Below are 18,632 nucleotides of genomic sequence, written 5' to 3'. Positions count from 1 at the left end.
CCTAGACTGGTGGCGTCCTGGAGAGCCGTCTGTGCTGCCTGGACTTGGACATTTGAGCTTTTCAAGGATCTCAAGTCTTTTCCAAGTAGAGAGCAGGAACTATAAAAAGTCCAAGCTGAATGAATAAATGATGCAGTCTTGGTAATGATGGTAGTGGCTGGTTCGGGGGTGCAGCTGATGGCCTGTGCAGGGAATATGAAGGCTAATTAGGTGAGCAGGACCTATCTTTAACCACGTCACCGAGAGGCATCAATGTATCACTTATCCAAAGCAAATCTCGGAGGGAAAAAAAGGCCATTATCCACACTCATTTTTTTTTTTTATTTCAAAGAACATTTGCTCCGTTACAAAAGCAGTCTTAAAATTCTGGATAAAGGACCTTCTCCTGGAATATTTTAAATATACAGATTTATACATAACCAGCAGATTCGGAACAAGAAGTCAATCTCCGAGAATGTCTGTCATTCTTTCATTTCTACAGAGAAACAAGGCATCCAGTGGTAAATAAATGTTTACAAAGCTAAGGTGCAATGTCACTGACAAAACCATATTTTTACATGTAATATACAATGCCTTTGAAGCAATGAAACGAGATTTAAGTTTTATAGAAAGTTACAACCAAGCAACTGCTAAAAGACTTCTCTGCGCTTGTACTTAATTCTGATTTATCAACCTTGTGAAGTTTGTTCTCTTTGTCAAGACAGTAAAAGTGAAGAATAATAATTCTCCAAACAATGAAAATTATACACATAACATTCATATATATATATATATATATATATATATATATATATAAAAAATAAAGGTGATGTTGAAAATCTAAGCACGGAGACAGGAAGCGTCCCGTGCGGTGCATTTGCATAAAACATGGAATCCTACACGGTTCCACTCAATGGAAGAAGCCCCCGAAGAGGAAGAGGAGATGCGGGAAGGTAGTGATGATGATGAAGATGATGATGATGATGATGTTACTAATCCTCAACAGATGCAGTACGTCATCGGATTAATTAACACACAGATTCTCAATTTCATCAAAAATGTGGTAGGGACAATAATGACTCCAATACAAGGAAATACAAAGAAAACATCTTAAATATCTCAGAAGCAACAACAGAATGCACGACAAGGCAGTGAGTTGATGGGAAAGTGAATATGCACACATCTGATATCTGAAAATAGACTTGTACTTCTGTTCACAGATCAGCTGAAGTAAAAGATGCTGGTGAGGAAGAAAAGCGCAGCTCCTGTGCTCTCCATAACGACACATTTTGCGCCCACAGTTTGGACAAGTGCTAGCTTTGCAGAAATGCAAGATCAGCTCTGGATTACATTGAACTGCACTGGAAGATGAAGGCATTGTCAAGCTCGACCCGAGCCTCAGAACGAGTCGCCGACAGACTTTAAAACATGCTGGCAATTGAAAACTAAAACATACAAGAGGAGGAGGACGTGGATGCGTATGTCATTTGGGCAGCGCTCCACACGAGCTGGCTGCGTTTGTCCTTTTCCCTCTACAACAATAAGTCCATTCACTTTGAAGGGCTTAGATATTTACCAGATCTACCTGTGTGTTATATCACTTGTCTCATGAATTAGCCTACGCGCTTTAAAAGGGAACCCAAACTTTTTTCGGAAATACGGTTCTATCCATCCTCCTCAGAACGCGGAGAACACTGATATCCTTCTCGTCTGTGTGTGTGCAGTAGAACTGGTGAGCAGCTGCTGATTGTGTCTCTCAGCTCCCTCATGCACACACACAGGAGAGAGAAGGGAATCCATCTTCTTGTCTGGCTCTGGGGAGGATGGCCTACTTCCTGAAAAGCAGGCACGTTCCTTTAATGTGAAGCAATACAGCTGCACAAAGTTCGTATACTTGATTGTTCTGACTGGGACTCAAGCTAGGTTGTTTTTATTACAGCGTATGCAGGTAACGACACTGACTCCGTGTCGTGCTGCCAAATGCTTCTGGGGCACATCGGTGCTGTGGCGAAATACATCCACCGCACTGATGCTGCTCTGGCTAGACAGGGTGGTGAGGATAAAAGGCCAAAACTGACATAAAAAAGCAAATGTATCCACCAAAGCGTATCCAACTTAGTGTGACCTCACCCTCCTCTACCTAATGTGGACAGGAGAGAAGACGACTCAATCAGAAATATCAGCCGTTCGGAGGTGATGGATGGATTGTAAAATGCTCATCTCGTCAGAATCGGGTGGAAACTGCTCCTTACTTGGTTCAGCAGGGGTGGGCAAACCTAACATTTCGTCTGTGTGTTGACCTGTGGTGTTGTTGAAGGCCAATCCCACTGGATAGAGGAGAGCATGTGATGCTATGCTGAGCCTCGTGCAGTAGCTGAGGACATGCGCACGGACACAGTCCTGACTGATGCAGAACACACCTACGTTACACACACATACCTCAGGTATTTCAACTTGCTCAGGGTGTGTTCAATTCAACTTGTCAGGCACGACAAAAGAACAATCACACACACACACACACACACACACAGACACACAGTATAAGCTAAAGGAACACACTGATATAAAGTGAAATATCTGAAGTAAATGTTCATCTTGGGTGGGCTGACAGTCTGGATGTTACAGGAGAGGCTGCTGATAATATGCCGCCTGCTGCTGCTGAGGAGCCTGGTGAGAGGGGGCTGCCACAGGATAGGACACAGGAGTCACACTAGAGTTGTGATAGGTTGACATGTCCATGGCCACGCCCACCTGGGCTGGGTAAGGCACTCCAGCAGCTTGGTTCATGTACTGAGTGTTGATGCCACTGCTGTGAGGAGAGGAAAGACTCTTAGCATGAACAGCACTTATCTAAGCTGAATCACAACATGTAAAAATGACATGTGAGCGTACACAGCAGTCACAAGTGTTCTGGACAAGAGACAAATCTACTTCTGTATGTCAAAGTGTGGCCAAAAGAAAGCCATTTCGATACCTCAGGACCCTTTTCAAAAATACACCTGATGAGGGTGGGACAGACCTCAGCGTAAATAAACCTGGGAGCAATCGAGCCAGATGGTGTGCAGGAGCTTTCTTCTACTGTTGAAGACACTTCAGGACCACAAGTGAGGAACCCTTTGAACAGTGAGGTGGTTCTTTTTTGTTTTTTGCATGCAACATTAACCTACACTCTAAAAAAAAATAGCACAGCTTGCAGTATCATTCATAGCAGAGCAGGGCCAGTTGTTTGAGGGGCCACGGGTTGCATGAAAGTACAAAACCTCCCTGACAACATCTGGCCTTGTCCACATGTTTCTTTGTGTTTGCACGTGGGCAGGGAAACCGCAGGTGTTTTAGCCCTGCGACACAGTAAATCCATGACAGGCTCCATCTGTGGGGTCAGATCAATGAGATGCAAAGACCTTCTTTGTTCAATGTTTGCCCACACGAGGATGATTTCAGGCCTGTCCAGAGCAGAGCAGAGGTTGGTTTTTTCCTGAATACATGCCAATGTGGACAAGATGGGAGTGGAACACAACAAAGGGGGACAGCCCAGTTTTTTACAAAGACCCATGTATGTGTGTCCTAGAGCTCCGACTACACTCCCAGTCATTCTGTCCGTCATCTTCGTCAGTTTGATGTCAGACTGCTTTGATCCATACACAAAGATGGCATCAAAGCTGTCCAGAATCTTGTCTTTCATCTCATTGTGTCATCTTGAAAGCTCTCCCATCTTGACCCTGGACCCACTTAGACCAGGGACTTCAAACTCAGCACAGCACTTCCTCAAGACAGCACCAACACACACATCAACTCTGGCCCTGATTGTCTCCGCAGCTGTTGATCCAATCAGTGCCAGAGACACATCTCTTGATTTTGGAGAGATATTATTGACACTATGGTGTGTTGAGAGCTTTACTGAAAGTAGTAATTTCTTCTCCTTAAAAATCATAGGGCATGTATTATATTTTTTCACACTTATTTCTCTTCAAAATTTGTGGAAAAAAGACATGTTTCAAAGCATCTGGGAGCATAGCAATGTCCCTATACACATGGAAGAAACAACAGTATCAGTAGCAGATTTACAAAAGCTGACTACTGGCCTTCATGGGACTAAAAAAGACCCTGTAATGTCATATTTGCTATTGTTAGCATGCATTTGAACCATGTGTTACTCCCTCACTTCCAGTATATAGATACAACATAAACAATCATCAGAGCCACAAGCAGTCACATGACTGGCTATATTTGTCTTGGGAGTGACAGCCTTTCCCATTTGTCTCCAGTGTTGTGTCTATTCCTACCTCATATAGGGAGGCTGGACCGCTTGGCTGTTGGGTGGGACTGAGACGTTGGGGGGCAGTGAATGCAGTGGCCCGGGTTGGTCGCTGGGCAGAGAGTAGGGCTGCACGGGGCCAACCTGGGGCATCACTGGAGGCATGTAGGGGGTGCTGGCTGGGCCGAGGTAGCCCTGAACAGACAAAGCAATATTGATATCACAGTTCAGACTTCTCTAAATGCTGTGGGGGCTCCAAGATATATACAACGAAACCAAACATCCCTGATTCAAAGTTAAACTCCATTTGAGCCAAAAATCTGAAATAAATCCACAAATCTGGACATTCAACTGCATGAGGATTACAATGGTGGGGAACTAGACTGCACCATCATGTTCAGAGGTATTTATAATATTTTGGCCAAAAGAATGCGAGGGGCACGATTAGACAATTTTTTAAAATATAATACTCTTCAAGTCAACACTAACAACTACAACAACCTCAATACTATACAGCAAGCGGAATATTTCCTTTGTGACAGTGTCATCAAACTAACTGTGAAACATTAAGACCCCCTCCACCACACACACACACACACACACACACACACACACACTCATAGATGGAGATCTCAACCATTGCAGGTGCAAGAAAAACCTGGCTGTGAATTTACAGTGCTCTGCAAAAAATAGAAATAAAAAGATGAAGGGCAAATAAAAAGCAGGGCAGCTTGCTGGTTTGGACCTGCCCAATGAAGGGGACATTTTTTGAAATCTTCAGGGAGGGACAGTGAAATCAATCATTATAGAGAAAGCAGACGGTGCCAAGAAAAGCCGGCCGGGCTCCAAGTCTCTGGGGGGGGGGGGGGGTGTTGAAAAAAGGCTGAGTCTCAGCCTATCAGGATGAGACTGATGAGACTGAAATAAGCAGATCTACTGCTTTACTGTGGGAATAAATTATTGTGAACACACATACGTACAGGAGAAAGTGTTCTGAATAAATCCAACTTCCATTGGCCTTCAGTTTTCTCCATGTAATCAAGAAACACATACAGAGATCAAAGGAATGAATGGACAGAGTGTCCTCACTGCCGATGTTCAATCATCCAAAAAAGGTCAAAGAGAAGAAAAATGGAGGGAGACGATAGTGAGAGGAGCAAAGAGGAGGAAAGAGGAGAGGGACTGTTGGATGATGGAGGTTCTAGAGCATTGAGAGGAGCAGCAAGGACGACAGAAATGAGCAGGATGTGTCAAGCAAACAGAGCTCGTCTCTTTAGCACAGAAAATATCCAGCCTTTACATCTGAGCTGTCAATCAAGTTTTGGATGAATCCACACTTCAATTATGCATGACTCGGCCTTTTATTGACTCAGCACGCCTCGCAGGACTAAGAAAGGATGACTGCAGTGCACCAGCAACCAGGATTCAATGTGTGCTGCAGCCATCTTTATTTACCAACAGCACCATTTCATTTTAGACAGGCTACGTACAAACACCACTATCACTTATTCTCCAATTCAAATAAGTCGGATGAACTCAATTTTTAGAACACAAGAACCACAAATTATAAACTCCAAAATGACCATTAAAAATCAAGCAACTGCTCTCCCCAATACTGAAGATTAGAAACCACATGAAGAGAGGATTTACTACAGGACTGTTGTGTAATACGATATTACCTCAGTCTCAGGGAACCCAATAAATTAGCAACTGTGTGTGCAATTAGCTGAGAGTTGCCTGTAGCAGCAGTCTTATTACCCTGAACCGCATTCATTACACTAGTGAAATCCGAATAGTCCAAGTCAAGTGTGAAGTTGCTGGTCTCAAGTCCAAGTCAACTGTCAAGTCAGTGTTGCGTTTTTTACGAGACGACACGCGACCCAAAGGTCAACCTTCACACAGCCTCACGGAGGAGGTTTAACAAAAGTTTCCATCATGGAAGTTTCTAACCACTGACAAGCCTGAAGGGAAAGCAACGACACGGAGTGAGTGAGTGAGTTTGATGTGTGGAATGTAGCTAAAACTTATGTGAGTCTGCTGAGATGTGACAGCGAGAGGACGGGAACTCAGCAACACGCAGATACAGAGAACAGGAGCTAAAGAAGATTACATTTTGACCATCGTCCACAGCACAGCTCAGACATTATTCATTCATCTATTGATAAGTGCTGATGACACGCCATGAGTCACAAGTCATGAGTGTGTGATTCAACTAGAAGTTTCAGACTCAAGTCCCCACCTACAGCTCTGTCTAGCGTCCCTTCCCTTTAGATCAATCTGCTTCATTATTGATTAAGTGATTCTTCTGGTCAGTTTATTGAATGCCCTTTGAAGCACATGCTTCTACTAGTGATTCAAGCATCCTGAATATTTCTCTACACTTCTTGTTTTTGCTAACAATGCTGAGAGCAAGATTAAATGGATGGTCAAATGAACATCTTTCTGACCTGCATGGCTACAGCTGAATTAGTGGGTGGGTACTGCGTCTGCATCTTGGAGTAGGCCGAGTAGAACGGTGCCTCATTCATGAGCTTGTTGTACAGTTCCAGGGCTTCCAGAACTTTCACGTTCAACTCTGACAACTCAGAGTGTTTCCTGCAAAGGAGAAAGAACATGAAATGAACCAAGATTTCCCAAACCCCAAGAGTGTTTAAGAGCACATTTACACGTTAGGATTTTAAAATCCTAAATAGTTATGAATATTTATGAATACACACATCAGATGATTCAGAGCCACACATTTGGTGTACATACAACATCATTTCAGAGTGGGGACACCAAGAACTCAGGATGATCTAAAACTGAAAAAAGAAAAGCCTCAAATGGAAGAGGACTGTTGTCAACTGTTTGCAATTGTCTGTGCAATGTTTTACATTAAAAATGGATGGACCGAGAGGACCAAAATGGTGTGGTGTAAACAGTCTGCAGCACAAGCTGGATCATCTGAAATCATGTTAGTTACAACACAGCAGCCAGCGAACATAACAGTGGGTTTGTGTCACCGCTCAGTTGGCAGGCTTTCATTGGCTATTGTAGATTTGACACTACAGGCATATAATCTTTTTCAACCGACCTTAAATGGAAGCACCAATTCCCAGAGACATGAATTTGACCCCAAATCCCCTAGATTGTCCTCTGGTGTGGGACCAGATGAAGTGACTCATTCATATCTTGATCAAGTTACCTGTCAATCTCCTGTAGCTTCTCGTCAATCATGGGGTTCATCTGTTCACATGCACCTGTTCAACCGGCACAGTTGGAGATGGGAACAGAGTTAGACAGACGTCACTAGCACGGCAGCTACTTTTACACCAGCATTATAGTTTATACCCTCCAGCTGGAGCAGCTCTGGAGAGTCTGGGGCTGGATCTGCAGGGTCTGCATTCTGTAGCAGTGCCAATGTTCTGTCCATCTTCCCCTGCAGGGAGAGGATGGGAATTCAATTCAAGTGTTTTATATGTGTAAATGTATTTGCAGTGAGGACAGGAAGTGTTCAGGGAGCAAACACTGGAATCAATTTAAAATGAGATTCAAGATAATAACAGATATGATCATCGACTGGAACACCAAATAGAGTAGCAATGAAAGAACATCATTTAGTTCAACACACTGAACAGATTCGTCAGTATAACCTCGTCAATGAAGACAGGCTCCGGCTCTGCTTTTGTTTCAACGCTTGTCTCCTCAGGAACGGATGACTTCTCAGCATAAGCCACTGTGGAAGAAAAGCCTCAGCCTTATCAGCAATTCTCACATTAGCTTAAACACACTGAGGCACATGCAGAACTCTAATGCCTCCCCCAAGGATTACACAGAAAAAGAAAAGCCAAAGAGTTTTCTGGTGTTTTATGCTCAGACATACCCGTCTCGGGCTCATTATTCAGGTTGGTGGTGACAAAGTTGGAGGGGAAAAGGCCCACTCCTCTGTGGTTCTCTCCTTTCCACCAGTTTGGATCACTACAAGCAAAATCAAACAAAAAATTCTGCAATCAAGACATTAAGGTGTTTGATGAAAAATAATAATTCTACAATTTCATTTGGCAGACGCTTTTGTCCAAAGCGACATAAATCACAATACCGATTTCTGTGACTGTTCTGGTTAGGACAAGTACTTGACATTTTAAAAACAGACAAAAAAATAGACTACGTCTTCGTAATTTAGATGCGCACATATCGGCGGTATAAGCAGCATGTCTCATGAGAACATTCCGGTAAGTTTTATGACACAACGGGACATCCAGGAATCAATGCAAACAAATAATAATTTATATTACCATTTTATTCAGCTTAATTCTTGCCTCTAAGAACAAACAACTACTATTTCAACAAAACCACTCTTTTAAACAAAACTGATGAAACAACTTCTGTTAACTCAGAAATGGACATAGTGAGGACAAATTAGAGGAAGTCGTTAATAGACAAGCTCTGAAGTTTTACCTGTCATCCAAAACCAGAATCAGTTCTCCAGTTTTGAAGGTCAGCTCATTGTCTTCAGCTGCCTCAAAGTCGTACAGCGCACGCACCTTACGCGCTTCCCCACCACCCCCGCCACTATTAGTGTAGTTCGGGGGGTCAGAGTTCCCAGTCAAAGGCCGTGTCTCTGCTTGCTGCTTCTGCTCTTGCAAGGACAGCTCGATGGCTAGGAGGGGAAGAGGGGTGGAACAGCAATTAAGTGTAAGCACCTCCATCCATTATATCCTTAATCTTACTCATAGCCTGTAGCATGGCTGCCGGTACAATGCACAGGTGGAATCCGCATCTGTACTACGCACTGAGCTCAAAGTTCAAACAACTTCAACTTTGACCTTGGCTGCCAGCAACTTTTCAAAAACAACTGATGAGGCAACGGCTGTACTTGACCCGACGTGACACATGCTAGCAGTGAACGATTGGGTTGAGAGCAACAGACCTGGTAGAACAGCTATGTTTCAGAGCTTCCAAAATTTCACCATCTCTGCAGGAGAAACTTCCTGGAGCCTCCAGGGATGTGAATAGAAACACAGTACCCATGCTTCTTAATGGTTTATGTAACCTTCTTTGTTGCTTAGAGACCTTCTGCAGCCTTTGATGGCACAAACCTCAGCACTGCTATGCTCTGTGCCCTTCCTCACGGCAGAGCACATTTATAAATCGTGTGAGGGCAGCTTCAGGTTGATGAGCAGATTATGATGACTGACACGTTCGAGTGAAGTGGATGATGGCGTTTGCTTTACCTTTAGCCAAGTCGTCGTCATCCGATGCTTTGCTCACAGCAGGTGTGCTGACCTTTAAGCTGGATCCCTGTGATCAATACGGAAAAATTCAAGAGTCTGTGGGTGTATGCAAACAGGAATGAGTGCAGCATAAAGGACTAGGAGCTATCCAGCATTCAGAATGAAACCCTCCTGTCTCAGTATTTTTCATCAGAGGTGACCATCAGCTATCAACAGTGGATGTTGAAACAGGAAGCATTTCAGATAGAGAGGGAGAGAAATGTGATCACGCAAACACCTCACACACTGCTGGGGTCCAGTTTGCTCATTTACTGCAACACTGCGTCGTCCTCAACCAAACTGTATTTCACACATCATTGAAAAGTGATGAGACATTGCTCTGGTCAAGTGGTTTAATACATCAAAAAGTTTTTTCACGAGTCACAACTCCATCTCAGTGCTCATACCTGAGGGTTTGATTCATACATGGAAAAATGTATTACTATATGGATCTTTTACTGCAATGAAGAATTTGTTCTCTCTACCAGTAAACAGGAAGAACCATCGATAAGACGTGACAACGGTAAATAAATCTAGTCATGCAGTCTGGCTTCTTATCAAGTTTCCATAGATCAGGACATCCAACATCAGATTTGAGTATTAACCCAGTCATTGGACAATACAAAAGTTTATTATTACCATTTTAGCCACGGCTGTATTTCTGGTGCCCTCTAGCAAAGGTAATGGTTAATCCACAGCTAGTTGTATGTCTACATGTTGTACGGCTTAATCTAAACAGAGAGTATCATCACAGCTACAGGCTGTCAGAAAATGGCTCTCAATTCTGCCTGAGCGATAACTGAAAGGCTGCGCACCTCCTATGTTCCCTGATATTTTACAGTTTCCGATTCTCCTCAGAAACGTTACCATAAACAGCACCTGTTTGCTAAGATGCTATGAACACAGCTTGAGTCCCACTGCCTGCTGCTCGTCAGCTACGGATGAAATGTCATACCTGCTGCCCTGCGTGCCGCCTGCTCTCCATTGACGTAGGTGACCCAGACCCCCCCCCCCCCACACACACACACACACACAAACACACACATTATACACAACCGAATGTAGCAAGCACAGAGTGATGAGTCAGCAAATTAAATCAAGTTGTTTAAATAAACACTAAGGCTAAGTAATGCAAATTCTCATGTGTGTAAACCACAAACAAAGAACTTGATCAGCATCACTGGAATCTGAATATTTATGTTTCTTATTGTAGCTTATTTATCCTGATTCACATACTTATTTAGATTTACTGTGTTTAAGTTGGCTCTCCATCGACTCCTGCTGACATCAGGAAATTTCTCTCTCGGCAATTGTCTCAGGGCTTTCCAAACCTATCTCATTCCACCTTTTTGAATCAAACTCTGGTCCTTTTACTCTCTTGGTGCGGTTTGTAGGAGTGTGTCAATAAAACAACCAGACCCAGACCTCCTATTCAAGGAAGTCTTGGTCCAGTTACAAACCAAGTCTGGTGCAGTTTATTTGTGGTATAAGCCTGAACCAAACACAACCCAACTCAAATGCAGGATTATTTATTCTTGGATCAAACCAGCCACCTTAGCCTGCTGCGTGGGCTGATGATTCACCGTGTAAACAATTCTGACTGCTGTCAACTAGCTGTTGGCTGTGCAACATGAACCAAGGAGCTAGCTGGAGCGGCTTGGGAGAGAGTTGTCTACTCGACTTTTGGGCAGCAAGACAACCATATGAGGAAGTGCCAATTCTGCAAGTTCACTTTGAATAATCCAAGTTATCTGGGAAGAAAACAAGCCGCTCTTGATCCGCCCACAAAACCCACATAATTTCTGACCAATGAACAGGCGACAGCTCTCATATTGCTTTACTTAACATATTTTGGTACACTTAGCATTCTACCTGTGTGAAACCACAGTGATCTAAAAGGAAACGCACTGAGTCCATCTACTCGTCAAATGATTCAGACCAGAGCAAACCAGTTATAGGTGTACAAACACCTTTAGAGATGAATTCTTCTAATCAGCCTTCAAATGTGATTTGGGAAATGTTAACACCCAGGGCTCCTCGACATCGAGCCCTGAATAACTCAGCCATGAGAAGCGGGACGATGTTTAACAAGAGCAAGAGCATAAGAGTAACGTTGACTTCAGTCCTTAATATACGCCAGGCTGTTATGTAACAAGTCATGGCCCAGACACATTAAGCAAAGAGTGGAGGAAAAGCAGGACCAGTACAACACACAAAAAATGTTGACCCTCAGACAGGCACTCTTATATGAAATAAGAGGAGGAAATTCCACTGTGAGCTGCAGCCACACAAACACAGACAGATGAGTTCTAGTCAGCCACAATCATATCCTGGTTTTAGACAAAAACAAACAGCCACTCGGTTCGAACAGGTGACAGTTTAAACAAACCAGAAGTAACAAAAGATAAAGTAAAAACATCAGAAATCTGAACGAAGGTGCACATACCTGTGAGGATGCGGAGGGGAAACTGATGCCCTCCTCTTTCAGAGACTTGATGGTGGCACTGATCAGGCTCAGTTGCGGATCCTTCTGGAAATCTTCTGTCCACTCCACCATCAGAGCCTTTAGCTTGTCACACACCTTAGGGTGGGCCTACAAAGACAGAGACAGACATGTGCTCAGAGTCCTTTTGGAAATAATCTGTATTTCAGCTTTTCACTGGGTCAGAGTCAGAGAATGTATGTGTGTGTGTATATATATATATATATACATATATATATATACATATATATATATATATATATACACACATATATATATATATATATATACACACATATATATATATATATATATATACACACATACATATATATATATATATATATATATATATATATATATATATATATATATATATATATATATATATACATACATATATATATATATATATATATATACACACATGCATACATACATACATACATACATATACACATATACATATACACATAGATAGATAGATATCTCTATCTATCTATCGCTACATCTCTATATCTATATCTATATAACTGATACTGATTATCTCTACTGGCATGTTTCTCTGGCAGTAACGCATTGCACAACAATTAACGTCATGTCAAAGTCACATGTCAACTGGGAACTTGCAATGAGGAGATGTCACAATGGAGAGGAAGAGACAATCCAGAGCTTTGCTTTATTTCACTAAAGAAGAATGACAACAGTGCTGCCTAGAATGTCTGGGAAGCGTTCTTTTTAAGAAACCCTGGAAACACTGTGGAGACATTCCTCTATGCAACATGGACTTAAATTTGGGAATGACCTGCACGTGTATTAAGGACTCTGTCGGGCATTTTTGAAAATGTATTATTATTGTACTTTTTAAAATTTCACTCATTCACTTGCATTTTTTAAATTTACACAGACAGCATGAACAAGTGAATTGTTGCTTGTCTGTAATTTTATATTTGACTTGTATGTGCACACCTGGAAAAAAGTAATCTGAAATAAATAAATGACAATGTCCCAGCTTCCAGACTGAGCGAGTATCCCATAGTGAGACTAAACATTAGTGGCGTGCAGGCTGAGACTTTACGGAGAGAAAGCTGGTGGATGTAGGCATTTATGTGACCTCGGTGCGACGTGTTAATGGGGACACTTTGGAGTCTGACTGACACTCAGTATCCCACCTAGCATGCGAGCAAGTCCTGCTGCTACATTCGTGTGTTATGTACATCTGACACTGCTTGAATGTGTGTTTCTGATGAAGAACATCTCTATGCATGTGTGGAGGCATTTCTTGAAAATGTTATTTAGCTTCTTCACACATCACCACATCAGACATACATACCCTGCTCAGCACACTCCGTACTTCACTAGCAAACTCCCTTGAACAGATTTCCAAGTGAAAGATTTTGCCACAGTTTGACACACAGGCACCCAGCAACTGCCAAAGAAACAAAAAAGTAAAAATATGATTCAGTGGATGGATGATAGACTACAACAACATTCAGTGTGTTTCAACAAAGAAATGTTGAACCATTCAAACAAATCTATTACTCAGTGCAACCGCAGGGAGCCAATTTGCAGGAGCACCAGGACATCTGTCTGAAACAGCAAATATGCCATTAACATGTAACAGTATTTACTCGTGACAACTCAGCTCTCATACTCCTCATCTCCACGACATGATTGGATACATTCTCACACTGCTTTGGACAAAAGAACACATGATCCAACCCAACTGCAGTGAAGTTCTGTTAGTGGACACTCTCAAGCGCCCCTAAATTCCATCTCACACAAGGTGAATGAGGTAAATAGCATAAATCTTGCACATGCATTAAAATAGGCATTTCATTGCCCTGTGGCAGTGGTTTGGAAACACTACCTGGAAAGTCTTTCTATAATTCTGCGGTGTGAATAATAGATTCTCAATAAACATCAGCTAATGTTGTTTGCTAGCTGTTCTTAAAGCTTATAACTGGTTAATGTTTGATCTCTGAGCTAGCTGCTGGAATTGCACTCTCCCAAACTAACAAGCTGCTGATGCATTATCATTATGCAGGTGCTGATAAAAAACAAAACAAAACAAAACATGGATTCTCATCAAATTCCTACCTTTTATTATATTAATATTCGATTTGGTTATTATGTTTGCCTTCTGGTTAGCAGCACAAAAACAAAGAGGACGTTAGAGAGGAGAGAGACAGCAGGGTGAAGCTGATAGAGGGTGAGAGAGAGAGAGAGAGAGAGAGAGAGAAAGAGAGAGAGTGAGAGGAGAAGGTGAGAAAGTGGACAAATCGTCAAGACCGCATAGTTATAATGACAAGAGAGATTTTGTTACACCTACATTCACTGCAGTGGACTCCTCATAATGATTATTACTAATAGGTTTATTGTTACGGGTAAAGCTACTGAATGCAGATTCTCCTCAGCCCCTGTTAACATTTATTGATGGGATAAACAATCTGTGTATTTGATCATTGGATCATGTCATTTTCTTGTCACATACAAAATATTTCTTTGTGATTGTCGCCAGAAAAGGGGCAAGAGGAGGATGGAGCGAGAGAGAGAGAGAGAGAGAGAGAGGACAGAGAGGAAGAGCGAGAACACGAAGAGCCAGGTATGAAAGTGGACTAAAAGTGAAGTCAAGATCACTATGTTGTTCTAGCAGGGTGTTCAGCAGACATAACACTTCCACCAGGCATCACACGCAAATAACATTCTTAGAAAGGGCTGAGCCCCCTGAAGATCTGATCCTTGAGTCTGCGCTTGACCAATCGTGTGTGTTGTTACAGAATTGGTAGCACTAACAGTAACAAACTCACATTGAGGGCCTGCATGGCAACGTGGGGCACTTTGTGGTTGACTCTCTTCATAACAGATCTCAGGCTGTCCTTTGGTCTGAAAAATAATGATATATAAAAATATAGTTTGAAAAAAAAACAACAACATTGAAAACATCAGCTTGCACTGAAGAGTCCCCGGTGCATCTCTTGAAAGTGTTTTCATTTTCCAAGTCTGAAACAATCATGCTGAGGCTCTTTAAACCACACTGCAGCTCAAATGCTTATGAGCTCGTTTTATTCGTAGGAAAATGGCTTGTCACAGCTCACCCGTTGGGCGTTGTTCCAATCCTATCGCAGATGTCCATAATAAGCCCCCAGTCATCCGTCGTGTTGTTTTCATTGGTTGCCTTCTCTGGAAATACACCAAAGAGGGGAACATATGCTGGGGTGAATCCGTGTCTACACTGATATCCCACACCCTTCAAACACATTTAGGGGCACACATGCCAATCCGGGTGGCCGGGGGTGGTTTTAGAAACACATGCAAACCAGTGACCAACGCATCTTAGAACCGGTTAATGGTAAACCAAACCTTCAAATAAGATTAGTTTTCATAAACTTGTACTGTGACTTACCCAAGTTGATGAATTCATGCTGTTTTATATTTGTGACTGTGCAGATTTTCCTCAATAAAAATGTTTCAGCCGTGGTGGTTAATCACCCAGATGACCAGAGGTGGCAGTCTAAACAATAAGTGCTGGCTTTACATAGGTCTCGTCAGCTGTGTGGAGATAGCACTCCTGTCTTTTCCACTAAGATGTCAAAGCATCTGTAATGAACCTTTTTTTCCAGATACTGGCAGAGAGTGGCCCAGCTTTGCCGATGAAACAACACCACAAATCTGGTTTTGCCATCCATCAACAGGAAATTAATTGCAACACCTACTGAGGCGTTCATCGCCCTGACTATTCACTCACCAAACACTGAACAGCCCACTATTATCCTGCGTAACTGTCATGCGATCACAGAACAAGGGCTGTGGTGTTGCAGGGACAGGAGACCGATGTGAGTGGAGACTTCTGGAATTTGCATGAACATCTGCACATCCAGTGACGGTTATGGGGGCAATCGTGTGTGCAGCACAAATGACCTAGATAACGCTTCATACTAAAACTGGCTCACCATAATAAAGGGACTAAACTAGAACTGGGGTGGTTACTCAATTATTTGACCAAAGTTATGTACAACCAAAAAGCTAATATATTCATTATCATCACCAAATATCAAAAGATGATTTTCTAATTCAATAAATACATAATTTCCTTTTTAAAATGAATTTGACCAGACCATTGCAAATTCTTAAAAACAAAAGTTATCTTTTCTAAATCAATTACTTCATTGTCTGTTGAAATGTTAACATTGGCAGTATTTTTCTTACAATTATGTCTGACATTGGAAGTGTAAAGTCAACACAGTGAAGATGCTTAAACTGATAAATGCTTAATATGACATATGAGAAAAAGAGACTTATTAATAACCTGAGGACTGAGGTGGACAAAGTACTAAACATCTGTACTTCAGTAATACTGAAGCTTCATTGTCACAGATGATCTTAAGCGAAGATTGTAAAAACATATCAAAAAATTGTACTTGAGCCAAAAATTATGTGCAATTATTGGTGCATTAACACATCCCAATTTTTCATACTTGATGTAAATATTTTTCAGTAAATTGTCCAACTTAAATGTTTATATTTATTTATTTTAGTTCTTATTATATATTTTTCTTTCTATATGATCCTTTCTTCTTCCCTCTGTAAATGCTTCTGAAACTGCCTAAATTTCCCCTGTGTGGGATTAATAAAGTATTCTTCTTATTATTAATTACAATTTGCTTTTAACTTAATCATTCATCAACATTACTCAGTCTTTCGTAACTCCAAACTCAGATCCAGCTGCTAAACCTCCAATGCACATTGCCACAGTGGCAAAGCTGTATATTTCCTAAATAATACAATCTATTTTAATGATCTTTTGTCTTTATTATTTTCACTCTCATTCCATTTATGTTTCAATTTGTTTTAATCTCATTGTATTTTCGTTTTGTTTTACAAGACTATTTGTTGTAAACAGTCTAATCGTTAGATAGAAGACCTCATTAAAGCCCAGCAGGGTTTCCTTGCGTCTACCTTCACAGTTCACCATGTACTTTTTTAGAGCAGTTGATAATTTTATTTGTGGAAATCAAATGATAATGATCGTTTTTTTTAATATAAAATGCTATTTGAAATAAGGACTGACAGTCTAAAGAAAGTAACAAAATGCCAAAGTGTCTGTGTATTTACTTGTAATTTCTATACTTCAAATATTTTCTTATACAGCAGCTTTTTTTTTACACATAAAACAAGTGACGGTTAGTCAAGTACAGAGCTTCCATTTTAAACGGCTTGGTACGTAGTAATCAAGTAAATTGATTACGAAATTAACAAAGTACATTAAGCCTTGCTGTCTATCACCCCTTGACTGTGTAAAGTCGTAAAAGCCTTCTGTTCAGGTTTACGTCAGAAGGAAACGGGTTAAATATCTCCAATCTCACCTTTAATTTGGCTCAGATTTTGTTATCGTTTTCTTACGTTTTGATTACAGATCTAGAAGATGAGAAATTACATTGAGTTTCTGCACCAGTCGTAAAGTTGATTTACATGACAAAACACACGTATTTGATATCAGGTGATCTTGCGGTGACGCTAGCCAGCCGTGGTTTCAGTTAAATACACTCCACGTTAGCATTTAGTTCCTCCGAGCAGCTTAACTGGTCGAGAAACTTAATGGAAGTTGTTGACAGTCAGTCACCTTCTAAGCTAGCGACTAGAAAAGTGGCAGCGACTTTTTGGTACCGAAAGTGTTACTGCTAAATAAACTTACAAGCATAAAACGAACTAACTCGTCGTGCTAAGCTAACATTAGCTACAAGTGACTGTTGGCCCTTCTGGGAGCTAGCCAAACAAACAGCTATTTACTTACCCACATCTTGATCAAATGGATTTTGGGCAAATAAAGGCATGCTAACGATTTAAAAACACACTATTTGAGGAAAGAAAATGTGCTGGCTCTTAATGCTAGACTGAAAATGCACCTAAACAAATATCTCTTCCTGGTCCATTAAATTCGCACTGGTTGCTCTACTGAAAACTTGGCTGTCTATGATTATGCCTGAACAATTTTATGTGGGCGCAATACACAACAATCGATAACGGGCAAAATACTTGCAATAATTTTAGTACGATGAATCAGTTTAATTATAAGGAATAAAAAATACAAATTCATAACAACAACACACAATAGGATTTATCACTTAATTTTAATGTTTCTGTGTGCTCGCTATTAAAATCAGTGAAATACTGACATCTAAAGGGGAAAAGATATACTGTATATGCTAGACTCGAAATCATACAATGACTTTACAGAAACTTACGTGACTCTTTGGGGTGACAAAGGTGCCGGTTGAGATTCCAGGCCGTATGTTCAGTTAGGTTTCAGTGACTCCTGTCTGTTATGGGTCCACAGAATCATTCTTCTGCCTCCGCAAACGCAGTTGAGATGGTATTTTTAAAAAGTCAGTTTATAGGCAGAAATCACAACTATAACACTATTTCACCTGTTCTTTTTTTTTCTTTTTGGAGTTATGTATACTTTCTTTAAAACTGCATGTGCTTAATTTGTTACAGGGAAACAGTTTGTGAATAACACTTAAACGTTGCCCTGACTGAGATGACTTGCTGACTGGCCAGAATTTAAGATAATACCTTGCCCCATGATTCGAAGATGTTTTAATCAATTCGCATACAGTTACATGAATACTCAAAAAATGAGCAGACATCGTGTGACAAGTAT

The 18,632-nt window shown here is 41.2% G+C and overlaps 1 protein-coding gene across 1 annotated transcript; it reads right to left on the bottom strand.

The window, feature by feature from the left end:
• Positions 1–307: 307 nt before the first annotated feature.
• On the bottom strand, positions 308–17,938 carry stam2 (signal transducing adaptor molecule (SH3 domain and ITAM motif) 2). Its single transcript, XM_086220879.1, has 14 exons — positions 17,763–17,938; positions 15,067–15,151; positions 14,779–14,854; positions 13,302–13,397; positions 11,933–12,079; positions 9,448–9,514; positions 8,672–8,873; positions 8,097–8,191; positions 7,867–7,949; positions 7,565–7,652; positions 7,419–7,473; positions 6,682–6,829; positions 4,263–4,429; positions 308–2,788 (listed from the first exon to the last, which is right to left on the bottom strand). Exons 1-14 carry the CDS (start codon positions 17,800–17,802, stop codon positions 2,599–2,601), a joined length of 1,539 nt encoding a protein of 512 aa, XP_086077005.1. The 5' UTR covers positions 17,803–17,938; the 3' UTR covers positions 308–2,598.
• Positions 17,939–18,632: the final 694 nt, after the last annotated feature.

This window comes from Aulostomus chinensis, chromosome 12 (assembly GCF_037954235.1).
Source record: "Aulostomus chinensis isolate RoL2024-O1b breed Wild chromosome 12, RoL_Achi_v1.0, whole genome shotgun sequence".
NCBI classification, from domain to species: Eukaryota; Metazoa; Chordata; class Actinopteri; order Syngnathiformes; family Aulostomidae; genus Aulostomus; species Aulostomus chinensis.
The sequence above is the reverse complement of the archived record's forward strand: the minus strand, read 5'-3'. Positions and strand labels throughout refer to the sequence as shown.

Bases quoted from the DNA above. Each gene is read 5' to 3' on its own strand.
- stam2 (XM_086220879.1), bottom strand. From the start codon at position 17,802: ATGCCTTTATTTGCCCAAAATCCATTTGATCAAGATGTGG. The intron at 14,855-15,066 runs GTGAGCTGTGAC...ATTATTTTTCAG, and splicing joins ATTGGAACAACGCCCAACGG to ACCAAAGGACAGCCTGAGAT. The intron at 2,789-4,262 runs GTAGGAATAGAC...CTCTCCTCACAG, and splicing joins GTCCAGCCTCCCTATATGAG to CAGTGGCATCAACACTCAGT.